The 18,811-nt window shown below is 33.1% G+C and overlaps 1 protein-coding gene across 7 annotated transcripts in view; it reads left to right on the top strand.

Annotated features, from left to right (window-relative positions):
• The window catches only part of LOC125065587 (caskin-1), a 237,735-nt gene extending 220,750 nt beyond the window's left edge, over positions 1-16,985 (top strand). For 4 of the 7 annotated variants that reach the window (XM_047673287.1, XM_047673284.1, XM_047673281.1 and 1 more), the window contains 9 exons: positions 10,300-10,497; positions 10,650-10,846; positions 11,146-11,325; positions 11,810-12,022; positions 12,715-12,822; positions 13,053-13,193; positions 14,162-14,290; positions 14,739-15,320; positions 15,526-16,985. In XM_047673287.1, coding sequence (XP_047529243.1) covers positions 10,300-10,497; positions 10,650-10,846; positions 11,146-11,325; positions 11,810-12,022; positions 12,715-12,822; positions 13,053-13,193; positions 14,162-14,290; positions 14,739-15,320; positions 15,526-15,831 — 2,054 coding nt within the window. In that variant the 3' untranslated portion in view covers positions 15,832-16,985. Of the gene's footprint in view, positions 1-9,313; positions 9,330-10,299; positions 10,498-10,649; positions 10,847-11,145; positions 11,326-11,809; positions 12,023-12,714; positions 12,823-13,052; positions 13,194-14,161; positions 14,291-14,738; positions 15,321-15,525 lie in introns of those variants that run through there. The other 3 variants (XM_047673288.1, XM_047673282.1, XM_047673283.1) reach the window with 3 other exon arrangements.
• Positions 16,986-18,811: the final 1,826 nt, after the last annotated feature.

Here is an 18,811-nt window from a genome sequence, read left to right as displayed (position 1 = left end):
TAAATTAGTTTGACCGACATATTACAGAACGTTCTGGAATGATCGATGAGAATGCTATCCTATGATTATTTATCTAACGATATGAATATAGCATACGTATATATTGCTGGATAAAGAATAGCTTAGCTTTGTTACAAAATTATATGATAGGAAACGAAATTATCGCCTTAATAAAACAAATGTATGATTTGTATGAAATTTTAATGTGTATAACTTATTCGTGATGTAAAATATTAATTTGTACTTTTAAAATTAATTTATAAACATTTTAATTCAGAGAAATCCATTATTATAAAAAAAAAATCCATAAAAAAATCTTGCTTATTGTTTCAAAAATAGCCATAGTAGTTCTTTTTTTGTTTTGATTATATAATCAATTCGAATTATATCGACTTACATTACGTATCGAGGAATGTTGGACATGTTTCGGGAGACTGCTGTGTCCATCGTATCGACATCGATGACAGCGGATACGTCAAAATCCCACGCAAAGGGAGAACCGCAAGCAATCGGCAAAAGGCCTCACAAAGCATGCCTCGATGACGTATGTATATTACAAATACTACACTATGATGATAAATTTCGTAATAAAATGTATATTATTGTAACTGAATACAATAAATTTGTTTCATCCAAAATACTCATAAAACGGTCACTGAAGCTCATTTAACGTCCCCTATCTTTTCACCCAAATTGAATAAGTACCGACGTAGAGAATTTAATAACTAACTAACGACTATAAGCGCTTTCCATTAGTGTCCCAGTTATGAATCACTCAACGAATTCATATGTATAATTACTGCTATATTAATACGTTATGTGTTATAAGACAAAACATTCTACATTATGTGTTTAATTGTTTACGCTAATTGTAATAAACCTCAACCCATTATGATCTAGTAAATTTCCCACTGCTGGGCTAAGGCCTCCTCTCTCTTTGAGGAGAATGTCTTGGAGCTTATTCCACCACGCTGCTCCAATGCGGGTTAATGGAATACACATCTGGCAGAATTTGGTTGAAATTAGACAAATGCAGGTTTCCTCACGATGTTTTCCTTCATCGCCGAGCATGAGATGAATTATAAACACAAATTAACCACATGAAAATTCAGTGGTGCTTGCCTGAGTTTGAACCCGAAAACATCGGTTAAGATGCACGCATTCTAACCACTGGGCCATCTCGGCTCATGATCTAGATTAACTGGTAAATTGACACTGTTCGGCGAAAGTGTCCATAGTTCAGGAAAATGGTTGGGCTTTATGAGTAGGATACACACATGCTGAATTTTCATTTGGATTAATATTACAAATATTGTTTTTTTTTTGTTCGCATTCGTATGATAAATAAGTATGTATCCATTTGTGAATCCGCTAAGATCCTAAACATATGAATAAATTTTGAAAAGAGTTAGAATTATATACTCCATATACCGTATCACCGGCTTAATAAACAATAGGTTTTATAACACATTAATTCATATAAATAGCTCATTTCCGGGAAAGCTTGGACATGAGGCGGATCTACTCCCAAAGTAAAATTAAGAGGCTTAATAACAGTTGACTTTGGTTAGTTAACTTCGGATGATTGACTTGTCTTTAACGAGTATATCTTGTCTTAACGAGACAGCTATTACGTTGCTTAATAAATAATAAGCCCCGGTGTATGTTTGTTTGTACGGTAATTAAATTGTATGAAATAATTGAACATATTTTATATAATTAACTTTTGAATAATTATATGTTTGTAATACATTATTATGTAACAGTACTCGTATATGTACATCAAATTATTAAAATAATTTAGTAGTTGTGTCATGCGAATACTCATGAACATGGAATGGGTTCTGCACATATCTCATGTTTAGCTTAATACAAGGGTAGTTTACAGGCATGTAAAACATCGCGATGAATCGATTGGTCTCTTTGATATTTATAAAATAAAATATCAATTCCGTTGCGTGCACGGGTAATATTATAATACGTCGGTTTTAATGAATGTATTCTTTGTTGATATTTTTTAACAGCAAAGTCCAGTCGATTTTATAAAACACAAAACGAACATATTAATGATTTTAAAAACAATCGTAGTGGGTAACTAAAGTTTTATTTAATCCCTTTAGCTAAAATGTGTATTCTAAAATGCTTCTTGGGTACTATTTGAATAAGATATATTTTGGCTTTGATATTTTTATATTACCCATGTTTTGTATATATTTGTCCTTTCATATCAGTTTCTAATCCAATACCTTCTAGTGTTCACTTGTTTTTTGTTACTGGAAAATATTTGTATCTGTTAGTATTGTAACTAAGCCCCTAATTGACGATATAATAGATAACGGCAATGTTGTTTTTCTTGGATTAATAAGGTTCGGATTGTTTAGTAAACAATCTCTATACGAAGCTAAATACTTACTACTACAGGACTTTGAAGTATAGCTATCTCATTCACACATTTCTTAGTAGTTCTGTCAAAGATTTGATACAATAGACACTACTAATAGCGAAAAAATCAAATTTAAATTGAATAGTAAATTTGGTCACCCTATTAATAACTTTAAAGACTTTATTGCATCCATATGTTTATAGTTATGGACGATTTTTTTTTAATATATGTTTTTTAATATAATAGGTAATTAATATTATTAATTAATATAAGAGCGAAATTCGATAGTCAATTTGATACATAATTATAAAATACAAGAGTAAGACGACCTGCGTGGTCGAGTAGTGTGTACACTGGTTTTCAAGAATACGCCACTCCAAGGTCCTGGGTTCGATTCCCGACCCAGTCGATGTAAAAAAAGTTCATTCGTTTTTTATGTTATCTTGGGTCTGGGTGTTTGTGGTACCGTCGTAACTTCTGATTTTCTATAACACAAGTGCTTTAGCTACTTACAATGGGATCATAGTAATGTATGTGATGTTGTCCAATATTTATTTATTTATTTATTTATGTAGTCCTTAGCATATATTGAGTACAAGTCTACATGTCTCTCCAGTATTGTAACAGATTTGCATTTGTTGTGAAATATATATTGATAACTTTCACTGTAAGACCGCTTCAGCTTTTGAACGACTGTGACATCACCTCATGACGTAAGGGTATTAGTTCATTGTTATATTAAAGTTTAATATTTTATCATTCTAGTAATAAATACACGGAAATACATGGAATATATCTTTTTTTCATTTTAATAACCTTACAATTGAGGTTAACGTATTGTATATGTAAAGCATATAGGCAATATTTTAAATTAATCATATTATGTTAAAGCGAATGTTAGGTAATAATAGTAAAAAATAAAATATTACAACTTTTTTCCTTTTGATGAGAAAGTTTGAATTTTATTCCATTAACACTTGTGATAGATTTTCATCCGACACATATGGGTTTCGTCACAATATCCTTCACTGAAATTATAAACACAAAATTTGGCGGTATTCGTCGGCGTTTAAATCCGCAATCTTTGGTTAAGATGAACGTGTTCCAAAAATAAAAAAAATAAAAATAAGTATCCATTCTACCATGTACAATAAGACGAAGGCTCAGAAAAACAACTTTCTAATATATTTTTTTGTATGCAATACAAATCGTCGTTTTCGTGTTTCTAGAAATTTCGGTCAGAACAAAAGCCGATTGCGTTGCATTCTAATAACAAGACAGTGAAGAAATAAATTCGAAATGTCTGATCTGGTTTTCGTAACATGCGTGTTTAATCTGTTATCGGTAAAATTATTTTTATTTTTAATTACCCTTGTAACTAATTATTGTACTCAGCTGTAACTCCTAATATAACATTAATTAAGCACTCGATATTCGAATCACAATTAATTTTATTTTTAATTAGAAAGTTAGTCATCTCGATTTTTATTCTACATTTTGATCAATTATTTTAGTATTAGCTGTTAGCTCCTAGTTGACGTTCTGAAGAAAGCCGGTGTATGTTGATGAAACTTTGGCGAATATAAGACATTTATTTCTATTAAATCAATAATTGGTTATGTTTATTGTCATACAACGGTCCTTGACTTTTCTGGATTCCTAATCAATAAAAAACGGGTGATCGTATCAGTAAATATATATGTAATTTTTTAACAGTAATATAGCAATGAAATGAGATCAATAAATAACTCATGTCGCTAACAGTTTCCCTCTAGAACCTTTCATAAAATCAACGATCACGAATTCAACGAGTTATATATAATCTTAAATACAATGAATACACAAAATGGATAATATGTTTACAAACATAATATTTAGTTACGTAGTTTTTGATAGGTTACTATGTAATATGTCCGTGTTTATATATGCAATCAATTGCTTTGCCTTTTGTGTTCTAAATTCTGATATAGAAGGAAAAAGTTGAGAATAGCCGTTGTAAAATATTAGGTATATACTTAGTAGTTTTTAATTGTTTTTCAAAAACAAATTTACAATACCAAGTAACCCAGGATATGCTGCTTCGGATTCGGTCAATGATTACAATATATATATTTTTTAAACTTGACAACATGTCATTAAAAAATGTATTATACATTTCACAACGATGTGTTTATTGATTATTACTTTAGCAGATTGAAGAATTGCAAAGATATTACCAGCTATTTCAGTGGAAACGCACCTTAATTGTGGTTAAGTTCGAAAAACAAAACCACATTTACCGTGTAAAAAATCAACCGAAAATCGCTGTGGCTTCTCAGGTTTACGCGGAAAAAAAACGTGTCACGCCACGTGGAAGACATAACACAACATGTTTTGTAACAACCAAAAATAAAATAGTACGATTGTACTGTGGTTCTTTTACTTTAATATTTGATCACGAAGCGGAGTTGTATTTTAGTATTTAATGAAGTAATGTGTCATATTCTTCAAGTTCATTGATTTATCCTTGAAACAATATAATTATGTGCATAGTATATACTTACACCTGATTGCGTTCAGTAAAAATATTTTTGGGTAATAAGTATATACATTATCGTTATTGTATGTATGTAACCAGTACGCTTTGATTTTATTAATGGACAGACTTGTTGAGTTATGAGCCGTGATTGCCCAGTGGTTAGAACGCGTGCATCTTAACCGATGATTTCGGGTTCAAACCCAGGCAAGCACCACTGAATTTTCATGTGCTTAATTGTATTTATAATAATAATTCATCTCGTGCGGTGAAGGAAAACATCGTGAGGAAACCTGCATGTGTCTAATTTCAACGAAATTCTGCCACACGTGTATTCCAACATTGGAGCAGCGGGGTGGAATATGGTCCAAGACCTTCTCCTCAAAAGGAGAGGAGGCCTTAGCCCAGCAGTGAGAAATTTACAGGCTGTTAATGTATGTAAATGTACGTTGAGTTAACCTTCACCCCTAAATAACATTACTTAAAACTAGCATAATTCGCTGTACGATTCGTATAGTAACAGAAAAACAAAAAACAGTATTAAAACAAGTATACCTATAAGATAATGGTAAACTATAATATTATATCAAAGTAATAAAAATTGCTTTTAAAAAACGAAATCAAAACTATTATTTAAAAAAAAAACTACGCAGCTGCGATGGAATCTCATTTATCAGCGCTGATATTGGAGTCCTACAAGTCGTTCTCAATTAGTGAAATCCGGTCAGATCAATCAATCAGTTTGAAGCACTTTGCGGCTTCACGCTAATCCTGAGGTTCATCCAATACGATTAGCGCGAACTTACTAATCCAATGTTCAACGCGATTGATTTGACAACTATATTTCACAAAGAAAAAGACAATTGACTAGTTTTTTTTCCATTAAAGACGAAGATATTTTTTAAACAGCCATTACAATTTAAGTTACATTGGAAATTAAATATATTGAGTATGTTATTTTAATGTTACTAATGGTCATATTTTAAAAAAAAATATATGCATTTTCAATAACGCTAAAAGATTTACATTACCCCAATACGACTATCAGTACAGTCAAGTAAAGTACTAATAATACAGTAATACGTAAACAGACACTTTTTTATTATTAGAGTAACACTTTATTAATGTCTCACTGCTAAGGCCTTCTCTCCCTTTAAGGAGAAGATTTGCAGCTTATTTCACCACGCTGCTCCAATGCGGTTTACTGAATACACATGTGACCGAATTTCATTGAAATTAGACACATGTACGTGTACTCAGAACGTTTATCTTCACTGCCAAGCAAGAGATAAATTATTCTAAACAAAAATTGAGCGCTGGGCTTAAATACGCGACCATAATTTATTATTAAATTAACTTTTTTTTAAAAATCTATTTATATTAAAATGAAAAGACTCCACCTGTTATATTATAGAAATTATTATTTGTTAATGTAATCGTTGAATATGAAACGAGTGCGCTTAATACGGTTATACGGTAATGTCTGTCATGTCATATCGTGATAAGCGTATCTATTACTTGATTGTTCTAATCAATCATATTTGATTCTCTCTCGTTAGCCGGTCTACTTTCACTGGCTATATATCAATGCTCAGTTGATTGTGTTTTCAATTTCATTGTTCTCAAAAGACATAGATTTAACAATTTTAGTTTGAATATGGTAAAATGGCAGTTTGAAATGGTTCTTCTATTGCTTTTATAGGTACACCTGTTGAATGTAACTTGAATAAAATAAATCTCACAATTAAATGTTCAATTTCGAACTTTTGCATAAACACGTATTGAGTCATCATCTTCATCATCAGGCTATCGTAATTCAATACTGGTCATAGGACTCTACCAAAGTGCGCCAAAGCAACCGTGTCTCTGCCTTCTGCATCCGGTCGGACCCCGCCTCCTTCAAAGCATCGGTCCATCTGGATGGAAAGCGCCCTACGCTGCACATGCCACGTATTGAGTACCGTTGACAACTCAAATGCCTAATTGCTTGAAATAAAAAATAAGCCGAGATGGCTCAGTAGATACAAACGATTTCACTTAAGATCACCAATAACTCAGTGCCTTGAGTTTATAATTCAATTCGTGTGTTGTCGGTGAAAGGAAACGACGTGAAGTATAATAGCAAGTAACTTGCATATTTTGGATGAAATTCTACATGTTTATCCAACAATCCGCATTAGGGTGGCGTGCTAAAATAAACCTTTTCCTTAAGAGATGATGCCTTTGCCTAGCTGTGTGATAGTGGTCACTTGTGTTTAATTTATAGGTGGTAGGAAATTTATTGGCTAAGTAAAGGACCAACGTAAACTGGCCACTTCTATTAAGATAACGTGCCAATATAAGAATAATTACCGATTATATTGTATTTGCGCTTCCAAGAATGGAATACGATAATACAATACATTTCTATTCTGTAGAATATCTGGTTATAACTAGTTAGTGGGTAGCGTCGACCCAGTGGAGCATGCATTCCCCAAACATCGTATGTATATACAATATCTTCTATTATTATTAAACATTACTTACCTGAGCTCTGAGTTAATATATGATTAATTTATCATCGGTGGATTTAACGATTATTACAAGCTTATAACGGTTATAACCATATACGTGTAATATTTAACCGCAGCTGCAAATTACAGGACGTTTCTAAAAATAAACAAGTAATAACGTTGGCGCCGCATAATTGTATTTTAATAAAGTCTGCCGACGTTAAGAATGTTGTTAGAATCGAATCAGCTCCGTATCACACCGATTTGTACCTAATTGATTCAATACGTCGCGTCTAGATGGCGCTTAAATCAATAAGACGACAGATTTGCAATTTAAATAATATAGATAACGCCCATTTATGATAACATAGTAAGATTTTTTTTACCTTCGTTAAAGTAATTAAGTAAAGTACAATGCAGTAATAAATATATTCATATTTACACGTAGCAATATATCTTTATGTTTTAACCATTGACACTAAGTTTTTTTTTTTAATTGGAATTTCATTGGCAACACCATTTCGTATGGCAAATATTTAAACAACAATTTCTAGTATTCGTTACATGCTATTATTAAGTCATTAGATGCAGAAAACAAAATCAAAACATTTATTTAAGAAAAGTATATTGATAAATACATTAAGTTTTACAGTTCGTTACAGCACTAAAGTCTGCTTCAACTATTATTGGTTAAGGAAAACCCGAAAAGTTAATTGGATATATCTCATCGGTGAATTCCAATGCGTTTCATAGCAATAGATTTTTTTCAATTAATAGAAGAAAGGCAAATTTAATACGCGTTATTAAATACATTTTAGGGTACCTACTTGCATATCAGCTGTGAATGAAGACTACTGCCTTCTTAAATCCGGAATAAAATAAATAAGATACTCACGGCTACTCGAAACTTTTCGGACGTAAAAAATTAATGATGTTATTTGAGCGTAATCCCCGTGAAATACCGCCTTTATTACACCTTTCACCCTCGTAAAGCGTACGGAGCTAACGTCAGAAGAAATACATCAAACCTAAAGTCCAATGATCCGCTAAAGAAATGAAGATTTTAAGCTAGATTCACACTACCAATATTCAAAACTCTAGGCTAATATTTGACGTACCGTTTATATATTATGATGTATATTTAAGATGGTTTAACAAACAATAAAAATATGAATGCACTATGTATGAGCATTAGTATTTTTGTACGCATTACAAAGTTTTTGCTATAGAATGTTACTAGCTATATAGAACGCTTGTCATAACGACATTGCTTAAGGATTATGTCACAACGCATCATAAATAAAGATTTTTCCTTGTTCAATATCAATTTTATGCTTCGTGTGGAGTCAGCTTTATAGCGATAAAAGAAAGTAGGTGGTAATGTTTGCCAGATTATGAGCTCTAAGCGCAAACCCAATGCCTTTGACACCTGTACTGATTACAGACTTAACGACCTCACTGATAACGTTGTTATTTTTTCGTACTTCTATTAAAGCAAACTGAAAATATAAAGTAGTATAAATTCTCTTACCATATTTATAAATAAAACAAGTCATAACACTCAAATACTATCAATTAGAATCATTTGAATAATTTTAATGATAAAGCGAGATCGATAAATAAGACTAATTTAATTTAATTAAATATACTTGATTATAAACACTTAAAATAAATTAGTCATTACATATACATATTATCAAATATTAGTTTCTTTTTTGTAATTAGATTTTATTAATAATGAATCTTAAATTAATACAAGCAATAAATTCGCGTATCGCGTGCCTTCATAATTACCAAATATTATATTGTAATGACCGCCTTAATACTCAGACAGCTTGCGTGCGGGTAATTGAAGAAATAATTTCTCTTTCTTAAAAGAGTGCCGTGCCATGTTTTCGGATGTGGCGAAATGTTTGCAATATTGAATTTTAAATTCACAGTAAGTAATAATCGTTCCGCGTGTGTACGTACAAAAGTAACATTGAAATATTAAAATTATAAAGACTAAATTCAATTAAATATGAATACCACGAAGGCATAAATAATGTTAATCATTACTTTATTAAAGATATTTCATCCTGTCAGGTTGTATAAAAATTATAATCTCCATAAAAATTACATTTTTTCGCTTGTTCCAAGCTTGTTACCACGCAAAACAATCTCACGAAAAATATTTTTTGTCACAAACTGCCTCGGCTCTTACAAAAACATTTGCAATTCCGTCGGTTACCATGAAGTTTCACACTCCCAGACGGCTCTCTACAAAGTCAGGGATTTTTTTTGTCGATTTATGTTTGCATCGCGATTATTTTAATGACTTTTTTTTCGGCCATTAGTTAGCTTTATCGATTCGGCACGAGCAATTAGGTGTCCGATCCGATCCGATCGTCCGATCTCAGCAAGTGGCCGATCATGATTGATGATGTTTTTGGGTTATTACGAAACTCCCGCACCTCCCCTTTCGCTTATCGCTATGGGTGGAACGGGGATGAATGTTACTCATTTTGTTAATGCGGTTGACGTCTCGCACAAAGCAGATAACGGTGTTTGAAGCTACTTTGACGTAAATGAGATTTTCTTGGCTTCACCTAAGGGTTCCATTAAAGATAATAATGGAATTATAAGAATAAGTAGGCGTGAATGATTTTTCCATCGGTATTAAGGGAACGAAAATAGATATGAAGTTTAAACGGTTTATTGAAGGGATGCTATGATGAAGATAACTTAAAAGGATTTTAACGATATCTGTTCAAACTCCTTAAAATGGTTTTATCAATTTAAATGACTCAATTCTAAATCATACGTATTAGAGACTAGTATGTACAATAACGATTGGAGATTGCTGTTATATCATACTGTTTCTTTTGTTTTCTTAAAATTCCAATTGAATAACTCGTTTACTTTTTCAGTGGGCGGCATGTCCCGCGGTGGTAGCGGCGCCGGTAAGACGGCGACTGCGAAACGCGTGCCGCCGCCGGCTGTGCCAGGAGACGCGTTCGGCACACCACAGCACAGACACTCTGGATCTAGTTTTGGATCGCAAGGTTACGCGTCCTGCGAGGAACAGGCGTATCCACAGCCCCCTGATACACCTTCACACACCAGAGGTGAGTATTAGAAGGAGATAAATGCACATTTTTTAATTCTTTAAATAACACGACAATGCATATTGTGATATAAAATTTAACATTATAACACATTATATGATACTGGACTATTAATATTATTGAACGCTTATACGTTTTACCTCCGTTTCCAGATGATCATTCAGACTATGGCAGCACAGTGTCAGGCGTGTCAGGAGTGTCGGGAGCAAGTGGGAGCTTGGGCAAGAGTCCAGCAGGTGGAGGAACGTTTACCTTCCCACCACCGACACAACCTCTCACACACAAAGCAGCTGTTTACTATCACCACCAGCTAGCGCTGAGCGATGATCAGGGAATAGATATGACACAGGTGAGAGAATCAATGTTTTTTTTTTTTTTGTAATTTAAAATAACGAGAGAAAGTCTATAGAGAAACTCTCCAATAGCACTTTAAATAATGTCGCCTAAATTACTCGAAGCACGTTCTACCTGAATACCAAAAATTATTGACAAGAAATAAATCATCTGTCAATCTGTTGTTTACTTTTTGTTTTTATTCAAAGCGGTTTAAATTACACAAGATTGATTACATGTTTTAAATTAAGATTTTTTTTAATAAAAGCACAATGACGGTAGCAGATGTCTCATAATTCATTTTTCGATCTTCAGAGTCCCGGCCGGGACAGTCCAGGCTCATCGTCAGGATCAGCGGGATCAGGATCTAGGCACTCTTCAGCGTCATTAGACAGCGGGAGAGCATCGGGTCGCATGCCACATCATCACCACGCCGCTTGTCACTGTGGAGACACCGTAGACAGAGTTCGTGCTATGATCGCACAGGGGCTACCCGTAAGTGTATCAATACTTAGCACTTCCAGGTACTAAAGTAACTCGTTTCGATTACTTTATTAAAAAGTTCCAATGAGCAAGATTACATAGCAATTGTTAATATCGACTAAAGGCCATAATGTATGAAAATGACATATGTATTTTAATGATCACGTGATCAACAATTCACCTGCTGAGTTTAATAGTTTAGAGGAAAGCAAAGTTAGTAATTACTTCCATAATACATTAGTCAAATGCACTTTATCTAGCCCTCAGCAGTGCCTCTGCTATAATCAGTCTAAAGTGAAGACTACTCGGAAATATCTTCTGTTGTGTGCACATCATTGTGCCACATTTGTATTTATGATATCGCATTGATGAAACGTTCCATAATTGCCTCCAAACCTCGTCTAAAAGAGAGCAAGTGTTAGAGCAATGGAACTTTTCCAGACTGTACTTACTGTACTCATAATATGTATTTTAATTTATTGTTTTAACTTTGCAGGACCAAGATATAATACATGCTTGGCTAGCCGACTTACAAATGGAGGAATACGCTAGACTCTTCATAGAAGCAGGCTACGATCTTCCAACTGTTACAAGAATGACACCTGAAGATCTTACGGCAGTTGGCATCAAAAAACCAAATCATCGCAAGAGATTAAAGGCTGAACTCGCTAATTTAAATGTACCGGATAATTTACCAGACTACATTCCGGTTAGTATTCAAGTCTACGATTTTGTTTTCATGATTTTTTTTAAGAATATGTAGTTTTAGTTCTTTTTTTTAATTATTATTCAAATAGTATAAACCAAAAATTAAATTATGAACACCAATGCAAGAGATGATGTACAACATTTTTTTTCAATGCCTGACTGAATAACTTCTAAACCATAATACATAAACGACTATTGACAAGGCAAGCTATATATAAAATAGATAATAATTTCATTAAAATCAATGTTTAAGTTTTTCTTAGAAGTTGGAACGAAATGCATTATATGCAATTATTCATATTTTATAGACACGTTAAGAACTCCTTTTGAACTGTAAGTTTGGTGTATCGGCACATATTCTTATGAGGTACTAAATAGTTTTTTCTTGATAGCCCTTTTTAATATAAAAGTACTAATTGGCAAAAATAAAACAGAACTATCTTTTCTGAGCCTCGTAAGAAACAAGAAACACAAGTTATTAATAATAATTGACAATTCAATTTAATTCACCTTTGCGTAATATCGTAAAATTGGTCTCTCAGAAAGATTGAGTTACATTAATAAATATTTTTATAATGCGCATATCACACCATTTTAAATTATATATCTCAAAAGATTATAAATTAAATTAAAGTTAGTTAAAAAAATGATGATTCAAATAACTTTGGTAATTTAATAATATTATTTTTCCAGGGTTCGCTAGAAGAATGGCTTCGTCTGCTCAGGTTGGAAGAATACGGTCCCGCCCTCGTGGCTCAAGGTTACCGAACAGTCCACGACGTTACGCAATTGGCTTGGGAGGTAATTAGTTTAAAATTTAATTCACTTTATACGAACAACGAGTTACTTTGTATTTAATTTACCATAGTGAACTGATGAAACCTTTACTTATATATAAAAAAATATGATATTAACATCGAAATTCATATTTTGTCCCCTGATGAACCCTCTTTTGTTAAGAATAAAACAATGTATTTATTAATATTTTTATGCTTTAAGACTTATTAACTCTTTAATTTCCTTGTCTATAGGATTTAGAGGATATGGGTATAGTTCGCCTCGGTCACCAGAAAAAGATCCTACTGGCTATAAAAAGAGTGAAGGATATAAGAGCTGGAAAACGGAGTATAAGTAGCCAGGGATCGATCGACTTCACACGAATATCAGGACAGGTACGGCATAGACAAGTAGCAATTTATTTATAATTGTTTGTAGTGATGTTTTAGATAGAATCCCATAGACGATTCTTAATATGGAAGTGGATTTTATAAATTTTTCAAACCAATGACGTTTTCGCATCCACTTCCATAACAATTATTAATCTATAAATATCTGACCATAGAGCAATGTTTAGTTTTTTTTGTTGATTTTTATAATAATATGTTATCTATGAAGCATCACTTCAAAACAAAACTGTTTTAAATTATGATTTAAATATTTACTTTTTATATATATTAATTTTTATCATTCATAATTTCATTTCATTCATAATTTATATCTTTTAAACTGTTTTCTTTTATAATGATTAAATTTCCACTAATAATTTTATTTTCTTTTGTTATATTTTAATAAACTGAACCAAATATTAATAAATAATTATCTAACAATTATATATTTTACTGACGACGCTTAAAATAACATATATGGCGTTTTAGTAAAAGTTATGTTAACCAGGCGTTCTTCAGGCCGTATAGGGCTTTAGATGTTAGTTCCATGTGTAAACAGCCCAGCACTAAATTTTTTTTCTTTGCAAAGCCAGACGTGGACTATTTATGGGAAAATAAAGTCCATACGGACCGAATTGGCTTCAGATCATCAGACACATATCGAAATTCCAATTTTCCCGACACGTTCTGAAATTCGATTTTCATTTACGCTTAGACGTTTAGAAGTTTCTTTTCCATCGCCATCACTGTCGCTGTCAAACATCTTTGCGACTTTGTATAAAAAAAAAACAACTGTCAAAGACATTAAGTTTGTATTAACATTTGTTTATATCAAAGAGTTATATAACAATGAGTCGCAGAGCTGTCCACTTCACCCGTCAACGCTGCATCCACCTCATACCACTAGCCCGAAGCAGCATGTGAATGTTTTGTTTTCTTTTCTTTTTCCAAACACAAACCGCACTTGGACCTAGAAGGATTTATATCCGAGGGAGCATTACCAGCCCTGGGAGAGACACGCGAGGAGTTACCATAAACCTCCCGATCTAAAGTTTGACGCCCTACCAACGCCCCTATGTGGCACAGACTTGGTCCCCATCCAGGTATGACACTGACGACTGTCAGTTTGACATTGCACCTCGGCACCCGGCTTTTATGTGCACCTGACTTTTTGAACGTGTTCTATGTGTGTTACCCTTGTTTCGTGTTTACTATGCCTAGGTTGATCTTTTAGGAGCTGAATAAATTAGATTGCACGGTAGATATTAGTATATTATTTATATTATAACAAGAATATTATAGAGCATGATATTTCAATAATGAATAATAACAAGCGCAGATATTATAATAAAATTAATATCATAATAATAATTTATTTATTAAAATATAAGTATTTATATATAGTATTTGTACATGCTAATGCATGTTTGATAATCTAACGATAATATTTTAATGATTGTGATTTGTATTGTGAAAAGTTGAAATCTGTACATAAAAACCGTCAAATTGATTTAAATACAAGAGAAAGATTAATAGATCCCAACTTCTCAGATACGTCATCCGCGTGGTAAATCACTTGAGAGTCTGGAGGACCCTTCAGAGAGAGCATCGCATACCACATTTTCGCCAGAAGCTGGATTTTACTACGGAGGTCAATGGCGGCGTTCCTACGACGACGGAGATATAACTCCAACAAATGACAGCTCCTACGAAGGCGGAGGTACGCTACCTCGCCCTAGAGGATTAGTAAGACCACGACCGGTGGCGAAAATCCAAGCGACACCGGCGTACAGGGATAAATCTCCAGACTACACGTACGACGAGATCGCGTACTCGGCAAGACTGCAGCGCGTCGCGTACGGAGCAAGCCCACACGTCGCCAGGAAGCCCCCGCCGGAGCCCCCGAAGAGACAGAGCTCACAGTACGCTCCATTTACTCGATTCGGGCAGACCACAGTCGAGATACATCCGGAAAAGAGTCTACCCCTCAGCCTGCCGGCGTACCCGAGCTCGGACTCGCTGAGCGTGTCGCTGGACAGCACGGGGCTGCTGCCGCCGCCGCCCGCGCCCTCCTCGCCGCCGCGCCGCTACGACGACGACAAGCTGCGCACGGGCTCCGACGCCAGCTTCAAGGTGAGGCGGCGCTAGCTCACATATTGCTGGCAATAGACTTCTTCTCAACCCTTCCTATTTATCATATAACATTATTTTTTTTGAAAAATATTAAATATATTATTTTCATTTTATGTTTAATTATAATTATCATATACTATACGGCAATATGCCAATACTTTATTGTTCATAACATAGAAATCTCACAAAATATTTTCCTCCACAGTCAAGTTCGAGTACAGAATCGGATAGCATTCCATTCGCAAATGAAAACGCAGGAACTATAAAACAGAATCGGGGCCAGATAGCAGGACGTCCTCACACCGTCGACTACGGCCGGGCGGGGATCCCCCTCGCCAACCTGCCGAGGAATCCGGACAAGCCCAACCCCCTTCCCGAGCACAAGGAAGAAAACAAAAGTTCGGAACCCGTAGACGTCCTCAACGACATCGGCAACATGCTCGCTAACCTCACGGACGAGTTGGACGCTATGTTAGAAGAAGAGAAACGTCAAGGCCTGGCCGATTCCTAAAATCCCCCCTACAAAAACATTCTACTCGAATACAAAATTAATTTAAATAGATTGAATAAATTCCAAAGATTAATATCTTGATATTTATCTACAACATTGATGCGAACTATTGGAAGTGAATGTTAATTTTTCTAGTGTATTTTGGGTATTAATGGACATTATTTATGAAAACTAAACGATTGTAATAGTTGTTTTATCGTTGTTCACGTGTAAGACAATTCTGAATAGCAATAATTCTGGTTTGACAGTCATAAAATAAATTAATGATTAGCTTAAACCGCCCAAGCATGCTTACAAAGTCTACAAGACCTCTGTGACATATCCGAATCGCTATTTAGATGGAGATATTGAAGATTAAAGTATTAAATCTTTTAAAATACGCTTCTTTTATCTCACTGTAACACAATGTGTCTAACATAGGGGTTATGTTAATATCCAATAAGGTATTTAAAAAACGAATGTTATTTTGACATTTGACATATGACCTTTTGCGGTTTGTCTTCAACTAGCGCGCTTACACTGCCTTGATCCGCCGCCTTGCTCTCTTATTCCTACCAAGTATCAAAATAACTTTAGCAGACATTGTACTTTAACTCAAGCCAGAATGCTCTTTTATTGCAATAAAAGTAATATTCATAGTATCTTAAATACCTCCAAATATTTGTACTATCAAGTACTTTTTTAAATATTTGTATTTCGATTAATTCCATTTTTGTTGTTCTTTTTATAAATAGTTCCTTATTTAAATTTACAATACTTGTATTTTCGTTTCCCTCGGGATAGTTTAAATTAGATTTAGTCGGATCCAAAAACAGATGAGAATGGCTATTTTTGTAAATAACATTTTACTTAAATTATGTCATAGAATAAATATATCCAGTAGTTAGTTTTCCATGTACAATAAAATTGTAGAGTACTTTAGTAATATTGTGTAGAATAGAATAGTTAGAATTTATACAAAATGATAGCTCTAGCGATAGTGTGAAAATTTAGGGATTACGATGATGAATGTATGATAGCCCTTCGTATAAAGTAGTTATAGATTTCATACATGTTTATAACCTTTGATTCTTTTTCATCCACATTAATTGCAATTGCCAAGGGCATTTGGCATGGCAATGGACCAACAATTTGCCAAAGGTGTCGTCACTAGCGATATGCAAACATTTCTTGACATCTCTAAGGCACAGTCGGTTGGTTAAACGACTGTTGTGCCTACGCTGGCGCTTAATGCGAATCATTAAAGTTATAACTGCTTACACTGATGCCTGTTACAAAAGTTTAAATGTGGCTTAAACCACAATAGATATAAATATGAAAACTGATGTACCAATTCTCAAACTTTTGTATTTTAATAAAAATCATAACTGTATCTCTAACACGTAATTTTAATACTGTCCACTAACAATGTGATATGAAGTGGCCATATTATAATACTGGTGAACAATTTTGTTTAAATAAAGAATAAAAGTGGCTGCTAGAGCCGTGTAACATATAGCAAACACTCCTTTTTATACACATGACTAGATTTTTCAAGCTAACATGAAGTAAACAATAAATAATTTTAGTAACTAAAGGTAGCAAGTTATAAAATATTTTTAGCTTTGTATTGTAAATATCTATAGAGATCAGTGTTTCTATACAGTCTCCTTTGATACCTAACACGTCATATTTAGAACTTTTGTATACCTACCTGTTATTGAAACCGTCACTCGTATGTTTTTGTTTTTTTTTTTTTATTTTTTATGAGCTAGGGTCGCTAGAATAGATCGGTGCTAGATATGAAATCTGAATCAAGCCATATATTTTGCGTCATTATTATCGTTAATTTAAAATTAACATTATCCTTGGTCTATGAACTAGTCAAAATTATTTTGTTGAGTGACGGTTATTTATGATTAATGTTAAATGGTAATCAACTATTACTGGAAGCAGCTTATAAATCTCTTATTTTATAATTCAGTTCTTATTTGAATAAATATTTGTAATATCCAATACTCTGTGTTTTTATTTTGTCTTCTAAAATATACCTCGTTACGCTGCTTTCTATACACCGTGTTTTCATTTTTTCTAGTTCAAAAAACCTAAAAACAGCAAAAGTTTCTGCAGAAGATAATAAATAAAATATGTCTTTAGACTGTAATTATATATTTTGATTTCAATTCTTTAAAGGCGAAATAAAAATATTTCTACCCTAGAGCTTGGTAAAAAAAATCAAATTCAAATAAAAAATAAATTATTATTTAATGAATTAAGATTATTCATTAAAAAAATTGGTAGGTTGATGCCTCAATATTTACCACTTAATGTGTTTATAGCTTCTATTAAAACATGAAATACACAAGACTTATTATTCAATAAAAATAAATAAACAGTAGTATTGTTTCTTGTGGAATATCCCTTTTTTTAAATACGAAAATGTTCAAGATAATAAGGATAAATACAAGCACAATATGATAATAGCCGTCGCCGGACAAAATAACTTAGGTAAACATATATAATATATTTCACATCTTCAAGTTACCAAATACCTATTTGGCGAAAATACATAAATTTGTGATGTCTGATAAATCCGGTCTCAAACCAATTAAGGGTATATTTCCTAAAAAATATTATATTTTTTTTAATAAAGACGTTGTCTAATTAAAAGTTATCATAAAAAATAAAACCCCTTAATCCTTTTTATAATTTCATATGCATTTTAAAATACTGGAATTTACCTTACCCTAACGGGTTTTAACAAAGCCTTTGTGTGCGCTAGCTTATATTTTTAGAGGGTAAATAAAAAAAAAATTATATAGTACAAATCTTGTGCAGTTTAAGATATATGATAGAAAAACTTGCCAGATTATACTTTCGGCTACAAAAACCTGTCTCATGATTGATAAAACTGATATTCAAACGAAATAATTAGATCTTATTTTATATGTACATATATGTTTTATACATATATTTATACGATACTATTATTTGTTGTTCT

This window comes from Vanessa atalanta, chromosome 8 (genome assembly GCF_905147765.1).
Source record: "Vanessa atalanta chromosome 8, ilVanAtal1.2, whole genome shotgun sequence".
Taxonomy (NCBI): Eukaryota; Metazoa; Arthropoda; class Insecta; order Lepidoptera; family Nymphalidae; genus Vanessa; species Vanessa atalanta.
This window is presented reverse-complemented; position numbering and strand designations above follow the sequence as displayed.